Raw genomic sequence first — 11,999 nt, 5'->3', positions numbered from 1 at the left:
TAGGAAATTTTAGCGCCAATAAATTTGCTTAAAATTCGGAAAATATTCTTTATTTGCTTTGGATTTAACAATCTAAAATTTCGTTTACCGAATTTTCATCAATCTGGAATAAGCGTTAGAAACGCCACAAATTGTTGTAAGGACCAAAGGAGATTGGCCAACGGAGCACGTGATTAGCCCGTACCTACCCAATCGCTAAACCAGGTGAGTACCTTTTGAGTTTTCCCTTCCTTGTGCCTTCATAAAACCAGTACATATACCTAAATGCATCGTACCCCACCGCCTTCAAAAAAAATAAGCGATTTAGTCGCCGAAATAAGTGGAATGAATTTTCCAAGTGGTAGTCAGACACAACCTCAAAATTCGCCACCAGTTACACTACCGCCAGCTGTGCCCCCGCCAGCTGTCCCGCCACCAGTTGGGCCACTGCCAACTATGCCAACGCCAGCTGTGCCATCGACAGCAGTGTCACCGCCAGCAGTGCCCCTGTCAGCTGTGCCCCCGTCAGCTGTGCCACCGCCAATTGCACCACCACCGTTAGCATCAACAATCCTTCTATCCGAACAGATTCCCTTCGCAGGACAGGCTGCCGATCTACAAGAAACACTTCCATCAACCGTTACTGCTGGCCATCCTATGCCCCGTCAATCATCTGGAATGAATCCGATGACTTCAAAGGCGATGTCAACAGCATCCAAAGCCTCATCACGCAGGCGAGCATCCCTTCAACTCAAACGGTTAGAAGAAGAACGGCTGCTGCAAGAAAGGTACTTGTCGAAAAAATATCAAATTCTTGAGGACAACCTTTCTGAAGACGAGGACGATGTTGAAGATGACCTCAACGGTAACGACAACGCTGATGGCCCCCCTACATCCTCAAAAAATGTGGAAAACTGGTTGAAAATGCAAACCAAGCATGGAAATGTAACTTTTAATGCCGATCTACCTAATAATAGCACATTAAATAATAACTGGCTAGGCCTTAACGTCAATCAAAACCACGATAACACTTTATTGAACACAAATAATGTAGAAAGACAAACTTTTCCACAATCAACGAACAACAATAATCAGATTCCACAAGAAACCTTAAATGATTTCCAAGATAATCCCACGTTAACACGGCGACAATTGGCTGCAAGACATTCCACACCAAAAGATCTACCACGGTTTAATGGAGATCCTGAGGACTGGGCTTTATTCATCAGCTGCTTCGAGAGCAGCACCAGGATCTGCGGTTTCTCGTCAGAAGAAAATCTTGTACGCCTTCGGGCAAGCTTGAGAGGGAAAGCACTCGATGCAGTTCGCAGCCGGTTGTCACAACCCGGTCAAGTTGACAGAATTATAAGCACATTGCAAATGATGTTCGGCCGTCCTGAAATCATAATAAACACATTGCTTAGTAAACTCAAACAAGAACCGCTTCCTAAAGCAGATAAATTAGAATCCATCCTAAAATATTCACTTGAGGTTGAAAGTATTTGTGCCACAATGGAAGTTTCTGGTTGTTCATCGCATTTAAACAACCCTATATTGCTCCAGGAGTTGGTAGAGAGACTACCTCCAACTCTTCGCCTGAACTGGTCCATATATAAACAAACACTTTCAATAATTAACATTTCTCAATTTAGCTCTTGGTTATTTGAAGTTGGTCGAGCCGCAAACGATGTGATATTTTCAGGCATTTCATCTCCAGAGCAAAAATCACGACAAGAGCGATCACATCTAAATATTCACAACGAAGTAGTAACATCCAAAAAATGTAAAATTTGCGAAAAAAATTGCACTTCATTGGCTAAATGTCAGACGTTCCTCGACTACTCATTACAGCAACGATGGTCGATTGTAAAAGAAAAACATCTGTGCCGAACTTGCCTTCGTCGTCATAACAACAAATGTCAATCCAAACAGCTGTGCGGAGAAAATAACTGTGCCTATCGTCATCATAAGCTCCTTCACAATTACTCATATAATCAAACGAATGCACCTAAATATGACATCGAAAAATCAGACTCATCAAAGAAGACTACTGTTGGCGAAACTCCGAATTCAAACCCCTTCACCAACACATTTGCAACTCCCTTTGATGATTCAAACAAAAAAATTAACAACACAGTTCCAATTCCCCTCGCTAATGCCAGTCAAGAAACAAAAAATTTACAAATTTCAACGGCTTCGAATTCCATCGCACAACCAACACCATCAACATCCATCGCGACCCAAACACCATCGAATTGTCACACTCACCAAAAAGAGAATGCAATTCTCTTCAGAGTATTGCCTGTAACCTTGTACGGAAAAGAGAGAAAGGTAGAAACATTTGCATTTCTTGACGATGGGTCGTCTACTCCGTTGTTGGAATCGCAGTTGGCTGATGATTTGCAATTGGAAGGGGAAAATTTACCGCTGCACTTAAAGTGGACATCAAATGTAGTACGAGAAGAAGCAAATTCAAGAAAGGTCGATTTGGATATTTCTGGCGCAGACATGCAGAATAAGTTTTCAATTCATGGTGTGCGCACAGTGGAAGATTTGGATTTGCCGCAGCAAACAATTAATGCAAAAGATTTATGTAAACGGTATGTACATCTAAAGGGTGTTCCACTTATGTCATTTGTTGATGCAAAACCTCGTATTTTAATAGGTTTAAAGCATTGGAATTTGGGAATACCGCTCCGAACTAAAGAAGGAAATACAAACGAACCTGTTGCCACCAAAACGCGGTTGGGTTGGGTGGCGTTTGGCCCATGTGACATAACTTCCGTCAAGAATCTTAGCCTTAATTTTCAATTGGATATTTGTCCATGCCGCACTGGTGATGACTTGTTTTTAAACGATTCTCTGAAAGATTACTTTGCAATGGAAAATGTGGGAACGAAAAAAGTTCTACTTATGTCGCCTGAAGAGGATAGAGCACAAAAAATACTCGACACTCATTCGAAAAGAATTAAAGATAAATTCGAGGTTCCATTGCTTTGGAGAAATGATAACTTAAAATTACCTAAGAGTGAAACTTATGCATACAATCGTCTGTTGTGCTTAGAGCGTCGATTGGTAAGAGAGCCACATATTAAAATATTGATAAATAACTTGATTGAAGATTATGTTATTAAAGGTTACGCTCGGAAGATCGACCCTAAATCTGAAGTAACAGGAAAAACGTGGTATTTACCAATTTTCCCTGTATTAAACCCGAACAAACCTAACAAAATTCGCATCGTTTGGGATGCGGCAGCAAAAATAAATGGGGTTTCACTCAATTCGGCTTTGTTGACTGGTCCTGACATAACATCCCCCTTGCTTGGAGTTTTGTTTCGTTTTAGAGAACGAAATGTGGGCCTGTGTGCGGACATAAAAGAAATGTTTCACCAGGTACAAATTAAGGCTGATGACCAGGAAGCACAACGATTCCTTTGGCGTAATGCTAAAACAAACGAAGTCGAAACATACATTCTTCAAGTCATGTCATTTGGCGCAACTTCTTCGCCGTTTTGTGCACAATATATTAAAAATCGTAACGCACAAGAATTTAATCTACAATTTCCTGACGCTGCTAAGGCCATAATAAGAGATCACTATGTTGACGATTATATTGCTAGTTATGATAATGATGAAGAAGCAGCGAGAATCGCCAAGGATGTAATTCATGTACATAGCAAAGGTGGATTTGAAATAAGAAATTTTAGGTCAAATTCTTCAAGTTTATTGGACGAATTGAAGTGTCATTCAGCTGACAAGTGCTCCAGTGTGTCCTTGTCGAATGCTGAAAAGGTTTTGGGCCTATGGTGGTCCCCAACAAATGATGAGTGGTTTTTCATATTTAATAGCGATCGAATGTGTTCTGAAGTGATGAGTGGTAAGCAGAAACCCACAAAAAGGGAAGTTCTTCAATTTTTAATGAGAATTTATGATCCTTTAGGTCTGATTGCTAACATTCTGGTAAACGTTAAAATTTTGCTGCAGTCTATTTGGAGATCTGGTGTTGACTGGGACGAGAAAATAAGAAACGAGCATTTCGTTATTTGGAATAAATGGCTTCGTCTGTTGCCTGAGATCAATAATATTAAAATCCCTCGGAGGTACTTAACAGTGCTTAACTTTCTTGATGCAGATAGTGTTGAGTTACACATATTTTGCGATGCAAGTGAAGAGGCTCTAGCTTCGGCCGCATATATTCGAGTTATGCATGGAGAAGAAATCGAGTGCCGTTTAATAGCAGCAAAAACGAAAGTTGCACCCTTACGTCACATATCAATTCCACGAATGGAACTTGAAGCTGCAGTTCTTGGGAGCAGATTAGCAACTACAATCATCGAAAGTCATTCAATTAAATTTACACGCCAAATATACTGGACTGATTCTAAAACCGTCATCTATTGGCTAAGGTCACCGAGCAGAAAATTTCAGCAGTTCGTTTCTTTGAGAATTGGCGAGATTCTTGAGAAAACTCATGCAGAATATTGGAAGTGGGTTCCATCTAAAGAAAATGTGGCCGATGAAGCCACAAAAACCCGAATGAATTTCGATTTTTCATCGCAAAGTCCATGGTATAGAGGTCCAGATTTTTTGTGGTTAAATGAAAACTTCTGGCCGAAGTGTAAACTTGATTCTATAAAGCCAGATAGTGAATTTGTTGAACATCTTCATCACAGCACCAAAGATGTCAATCAGGAATGGATAATTAATTTTCATAAATTCTCAAATTGGAGGGAGCTTCTTAATGCCATGTCAAGAGTTTACCTCTTCATTGATTGGTACTTTACCCGCAACCCAGATCTCACGCTTCAACAATTCATCGACGATGCAGAACGTTGTTTGTGGAGGCGAGCACAGAGAGATGTGTTCAGTGAAGAAATCATACTTCTAGATGCAGTGAATATTGGTGACAGAGTTTTTCTTCCAAAGACAAGTTTGTTGTATAAATTATCACCATACATAGATGAACATAACGTGTTGAGAATTTCTGGAAGAATAGATGCAGCAGTTGATGTGGATTTTGGAACCAAAAGGCCGGTTGTTCTTCCGAAGGATCACCATATAACGTTTCTAATTCTTGACCACTATCACCGTAAATTTAAACATCAATATAATGAAACAGTTGTGAACGAGGTACGTCAGCGATTTTACATTCCCGCTTTACGTATAATGGTTAAAAAAGTACAACGTAAATGCCAGGAGTGTCGCAACCAAAGAGCTGAACCAGTGATACCTGTGATGGCGGAACTACCTTCTGCAAGGTTAAAAACGTATACTAAGCCTTTCTCATACGTTGGGATCGACTATTTTGGACCGATGCTTGTAACTGTGGGGCGACGTGTGGAAAAAAGGTGGGGTGTTATTTTTACCTGTCTTACTATAAGAGCGATTCATGTGGAAGTCGCCCATTCTCTCTCTACTAGTTCTTGCATCCAAGCTTTGAAACGATTTGTTTCAAGAAGAGGTACTCCAATACAAATCTACACCGACAACGGTACCAACTTTCGGGGAGCAAGTCGAGAATTAAAAGCAGCTGTTGAACAAATAAATGGTAAGAAACTGGTTGAAGGTATAGGTGAGGGAAGGGTCAAATGGTCATTCATTCCTCCAGCAGCTCCACATATGGGTGGATGCTGGGAGCGGTTGGTTCGATCGGTAAAGCAAACGCTTTTACAAATGAAATTTACCAGAAATCCGAGTGATGAGCTACTAAATACAATGATGGCCGAAGTTGAAGGTATAATCAACTCTCGTCCATTGACTTACGTTCCAGTGTCTTGTGAGGATGACGAAGCCTTAACACCTAACCATTTTTTGTTGGGCTCTTCAAACGGATCAAAGCCGTTAGGAGAGTGTAAAGATGAAGGCATTATCTTAAAACAAAACTGGATGATGGCTGAGCAGCTTAGTAATTCTTTCTGGCGAAGATGGATCCGGGAGTATCTCCCGACCTTAACAAGACGAACCAAGTGGTTCCAGCACACAAAGCCCATCTCCGTTGATGACATAGTAATTATAATCGATGAAAATAATGCCAAAAATGAATGGCCTAAAGGTCGTGTGTTAGAGCTTAACACGAGTCGGGATGGAAAAATTAGAAGTGTTGTCATTCAGACGAAATCGGGAGTCTATGTTCGACCCGTTTCAAAATTGGCTGTATTAGATGTTGCCGATTCTACAGTATCAGGTAAGCCGGATCAACTTTCCATCTTACCGGGGGGGAATGTTGAGAATCACGGCAACACTGGAGCTGTTGAAAAATAGATGGCGCATATTTAAAACTTAATTTAACAATTATTGTGAATTTAAACTAAACATAAACGATTGTGAACTAAAATTAAAGAAAAAATTGCCTTTTTGATTTTAATGAGAAAGCGCGTGGACTGAATCCACTTAAAACCTTTATTATTAAAAGTTAAGTTAAATCTAAAAACTCTGAATACTAAACGTAAGAATTTATAATAATTTACATATTATACATATTATGACTTATAAATATATATATTTCTTAGGAAATTTTAGCGCCAATAAATTTGCTTAAAATTCGGAAAATATTCTTTATTTGCTTTGGATTTAACAATAGTTTTTTTTTACAAAAAAAAAACCTAAACGTATAAAATCTATTACTCAAATTTGGTAAAAATTGGTGTTCGGTTCTCGATATCTCGTGAAAATATTGACTTCAAATTAATTTCATTGATCCAATTTTTATTTGTTTATATAAGAAATAAAAACGTTTAAAAAATGCTACTAAAATTGGTAAAAATTATTTAACTACTAAAAGTCGCGTTAACAAAAATAGATAGAAATCAAACTATTTCGTCAAATGCAAAACATTGTTGGTTATTTTTATATTTTTTTTAGAATAATTTAACTGATAACTTTTTTACACAAAAACTTTAAAGCAAGACAAATCGATAGACGGAATGGGAAGTTATCAGTGTGGGTTGCATCCCAGCCTCTTTTTTCATGTAGTTTTCAACACGTCAAAAAAAGTATTTAGGTAAATCGGTTCCTTATTTCTTGAGAAAATTAAAAAAAAGATCAAAGAAATATTTTTTACATTAAAAGAAACTAAGGAAAGAGAAATAAATTGAGAAAAAATTGTATAAAAGTCTTTGAAACGGGGTTTTGAGATCATTCGAGTGGATGATTTTTGAACAGAAAGTATGTAGGTACCTATGTTAATATTTTTTGTTAAACAAATCAAAAATGCTATCACGAATTTGCCACAACGTAATTTCCAACTTTGAACTTTGGAATAGCTGAACTTTTTCGACTTCTCTTCCATAGATATGTCATGTTTGATTCAAATCTCAAGTTCAAGCTGAAGAAACTTTCTTTCGCTTAATTTTTAAAGGACAACGTTTTCTATAATCTACGTTTTTTGACTTCATTACGTCAATATTTTACTTTAGTTTGGTATGTGTCGAAATACTTCCTCAACTGTTTTTACATTTGTCATTAAATACTTTTTGAATTACAAGCATGCATTAAAATTCACACTTAATTTATCACATTTCACCAAACTATCGCTTAAATTAAACTCACTACTAACTCGGCTGAATATCTTTGCCACAAAATTAAGAAGTCACATACACAGATTTACAAAAGAGCAGCGATTCTGAAAGTTGAATCAACCTTTGTGGTTCTCGAATCTTGAATAGCAAATTTTCTATATTTTTTGAGTTATAGCCTTCCTCCTCATCATTGTCATCTTATACAATAGAAACCTCCTTAAACCTCTTCGCGGATCGGTGCGGGGCTGCATGTTGTACACCTATAGGCTCATAGAGTAGGTTAGGTAAGGTAAGGTACCATCGCATGGTTTACAGTAACAATATATATAATATATAAAACCAGCGAGAAAACACAACTGACATCGAATTGTTTTCCATGAGGAATTTTGCAATTTATCTGATTTATTATTGCAATTTCTCATGTCAATTCGCTTGCAATGCAGCAACAGCAGCAGCAGCGGGAACAGCAGCCCACTAGTAAGTAAGTACCAACTACCACCACAGACCGCCTTCACCTCTGCTCCGTTCCGTCATATTGCCATTCAAAGATTTTCCAATTTCTCAGCCATCGAGGCTGTGGCTTTATAGTGAAACCAGCACCAGCACTGAGTACCCATGTACCAGCCACTTGCCACGCCAACCTAGTGCGCTCCAACCTGCCTCCTCTAATTTCCATCGCAGCAGGAAAAGATTCCATGCCAATAACAACCAGCGAACTGCATATCGAGATGCTGTATCTGTTGTTATTCCAAATGGTGTGCCGCTGCTGCTCCACCTTAGCAACGGAATACAAAAGCGGGAATTAGCTCTATGAAGCTATAAGAAAAGGAGCCCAGGTGCTCTATGGAGTGTTTCCCAAGGCGATCCAGCAACGTCCGGGTGGTGATCATCTTTGGGGCTGTTAAGACATCGTCTCATGGTCACTTTAACTATTGCATTGTGTTCCAAGTAGAAGCAGCAGCAGCCGCAGCGGTGGCAAAACTCACCTCTCTACGTTCTGACCATTCCTCGGCTAACGATGATGATGATGATGTAGTGTGTGGATTCAATTGAGTGTGTTATCGTAGAATTTGTCGCCCACCCTGGACAATGTGCTGGACAATATATCTCATTTACCTACCGCAACTACTATTCACTGTGGCTAAGACCAGACCAGACCAGGACCAGAATGAGGACCAGGACCGGGACCAACTAAGCCACTATTTGTCAGAGAAGATGTATTCATTTTATTTTACTGCTGCAGAGATGCAAAAGATGAAGTGGAACACAGAGCGCATCATGGAACGCGGAAAGTGCCTTAACCAGTTAAACAATCACTGGAACACATATTGACACCCTGAAGCTGGATGATGGGATATGGATATGGAGATGGACGCTGCACTGCAGCAGCCCGATGCAATTTCATCATCATAACGATGCGATGACGACGAGATGCCACCACACTAGTTGCTGCCGTTTTGCTTGCGGGGCATGGCTGGCTTTAGATGTGGCTGTGGCTATGGCTGGTGCGGAGGAAGCAGGTATAGCAGGCAATACAGAACTTCTCCATTGATTGGCAGAAAACCCATTATGCAGATTACCACGACATAACATCAGTTACAGCAGCAGTAACATACCAACAACAACAGAACAGCAGCAGTTAAAGCTGATCTTGCAATGGCAGGTAGAGTATTGGCTTCACTTCAACTTCAATAGAGCTGGAGCATGGAGCTGGCCTTCAGCAAGCAATTTGCCTCACGTTTATGGACGAATCGTGAATATCGGACTCATTTCGCGTTATGAAATGCATGTAATTGATGTCTATTAGAGATGGAATTAGTGGCAGTTGCCAGTGCCAGTGACGGTCAAACCAAAAGGTGGTCGATGATTTGGCTCCCTGGATTCATATTCTTTTTGTATCTGTATATCTTGATGGATGTGGGGAGGAGGCGGAGGTGGGATATAAACGCTATCAATTGCCAAAAAGAGTTCATCACTTACTGTAAAGGGAGGCAAGGTTTTATTAAAAACGATCCGTGATATGGTCATTTCAGCTCAAAGTTTAGGTATATGATTTTTGGGCAAGTATCTTGGTCTTCGGTTGGAACTTTCTGATATGTGGGAAGTTATGAAAATAATTCGGGACTTGCTTAGTTAACAATAAGATGCTTTTCTTAAATCAATTTTATTCTAATTTCAAATCACAATTTAAAAATGGGAAATGGGGCAGATCATTTCGACTTCATCAAAGTTTTTGGGAGAACTTTTAAGGGTTTCAAAAAAAGACCGAAGCCAAGTCATTTGCAAAACGTTTAGTGTACCACCATTAGTTTTGAACAAAAGTCACAGTTTGATAATCTCAACTGTCAAACTATAAACGACAATCATCAAAGCTTCATTCGCAGTTAGAAAAAAAACCTTAAAAAATTTGGGCACCTTTAACTGAATTTGAGAATCTTACTTAATAACCGATAGTGAAATAATTTCGAAAAGTGATTTTTAAATTGACAAATTGAATTCAAACAAGGACAAATTCAAAGGTCCCAAGATTTGAGGAATTCAAAATTGCTGAAATTTTTAGTGTTTTTTTTTTTATATTGTGTGCTTACTAAAGGGGTTATGAATAATCTTATAATAATTGAACACAGTGCGAGCAATAAGCAAAGAAGGATAGGATTAGAAAGAAGAAACCGATGCACATTAGTTTTTAATGTCTGCACAATGTAATGAGTGGGAAATATTGAGCCTGCTAAAGCATTCCCGATTCGTGTAGTGCGGCTAAAGAAAAAATATCTGTACTTAACAGTTCCGAAATAGAGTTCAAGGATAAGGGCATTCCTAGCAAACGGTTATTAGGGTTGAATTGTTTGAGGGGACGAATGCAACTGGCTATTTCGCTAGAGCATTGTTTATAAAAATAAAGATAACACAATGACTGGCATGAGACGTTGCGGCGTTGTTCAAGAACGGTCTCCTATCATTTTTAGAGCTCTTTTTTCAATTCTATCTAGAAGATTCAAGTACGTTATTGGGGCTCGAGCCCAAATATGAGAGTTACACTCAAGTTTTGGACTAATAAAAGCTTTATAAATTATAGCCAGATCGAAAGGGGCACAAGACTTCTTGCAACTACGGAGAAAACCCAAATACTTAGCAGCATTTTTGGCGATGTCAAATATGTGATCACTAGACAACAAGTTGTTTGTGATGCACATACCTAGACTGATAGTTTTTCAAACTCCTCGATGCAAGTACAACCCATGGATAGTGGCATTGGGGGAGGGTTACGGTTTCGCGACAGTAGACAGCATTTGATTTTTCGAATCATTAAATTCTACACGGTTTTTGAATCCCCATTGAACAATGCCGTCCAGATCAGATTTTAATGAGCTTATCATACGCTGCCGTTGGTAGTCTACATCCGAAGAACAAGGATGTAAATCTAGAAACCAATATGAAAAGCAGAAGGTACTGTCGTCAGCTAAAAAATGTAGTGGGCTAGAAGTTTCAGACAAAAAATCATTTATAAATATAAGGAAGAGAGTCGGAGACAAAACAGAGCCCTGGGGCGCACCAGCGTTTATTTTGTCGATATCAGATTTAAACTCGTCCTATACTACTTGAATTGAACGGTCCGAAGGGTTTATTTCTAACCCAACAAAGAAGAGATTCATCAATACCAAGAGCACGCATTTTTGATAAGAGAGCTTGATGCCTTTGAAATATCAAGTGCAATAATCTAACTTTCTACAAAATGATCACTTCTCGGTAAGATAAACCATTAGATCACCAGTGGGCCTATTGCAACGAAAGCCATATTGCCGGTCATTAAGAAGCTTCTGTTCTTCAAGATATTTCTTAAGCTGAAAATTGATCAGAGTTTCCCTGACCTTTGAAAGAAGGACGTAAGTGCGATTGGACGATAGTTAGAGGGGAAGGAGGATTCACCAGCCTGTTCCTAAAAGGCGGGACAAATGCAGTTTTCCATCCGCTCGGAAAGAGACCAGTAGAATAGGACAGATGCCAGCGTTGAAGAACACCTATTCAGTAGAACGGTGGGGATAATATCCGGGCCAGCGGATTTGTCAATGTCAAGATCTTTTAGTTTAACTAGTATATCTTAAGTTAAACGTATTAAAGTTGTAGTTTTCTTAGATTTTTTTTAGGAATTTCGAAGTTTCAATCATGTGTCGTTAAAATCTGAATAAGTTTCAAAAAGGTTAGTCGTCTAGAACTTTGGGACAACAAAATCAAAAATCGCTACTGCACTTTTTATTGTCTATTCTTCAAAATCAATAACCTCCCTCCATAAATGTAATGGTTTTATATTGTCACTTGCTAGCAAAAGACTACAAAGCTTTCATCTAGCTATACAAACAAGCTATACCTATTCGTAAGTCTATAGAAGAACCTGATGTGTTGGCACGATCTGTATTCAAGTAATCTGAACCCACATGCAATAGAGCACAGCACACACACCGAGTGTGCTAATCAAGCCCTCGACTTATATGGTCATGCCTGCCA

At 39.0% G+C, this 11,999-nt stretch overlaps 1 protein-coding gene across 1 annotated transcript; it reads left to right on the top strand.

The window, feature by feature from the left end:
• The first annotated feature begins 264 nt into the window (after positions 1-264).
• LOC129945285 (uncharacterized) lies at positions 265-6,240 on the top strand. Its single transcript, XM_056054943.1, has one exon. The coding sequence runs from the start codon at positions 265-267 to the stop codon at positions 6,238-6,240; it is 5,976 nt and encodes a 1,991-aa protein (XP_055910918.1).
• The last annotated feature ends 5,759 nt before the right edge of the window (positions 6,241-11,999 follow it).

This window comes from Eupeodes corollae, chromosome 2, assembly GCF_945859685.1.
Source record: "Eupeodes corollae chromosome 2, idEupCoro1.1, whole genome shotgun sequence".
Lineage (NCBI taxonomy): Eukaryota > Metazoa > Arthropoda > Insecta > Diptera > Syrphidae > Eupeodes > Eupeodes corollae.
Note: the sequence above shows the minus strand (reverse complement) of the source record. Positions and strands in the feature narration are given on the sequence as shown.

Bases quoted from the DNA above. Each gene is read 5' to 3' on its own strand.
- LOC129945285 (XM_056054943.1), top strand. From the start codon at position 265: ATGCATCGTACCCCACCGCCTTCAAAAAAAATAAGCGATTTAGTCGCC.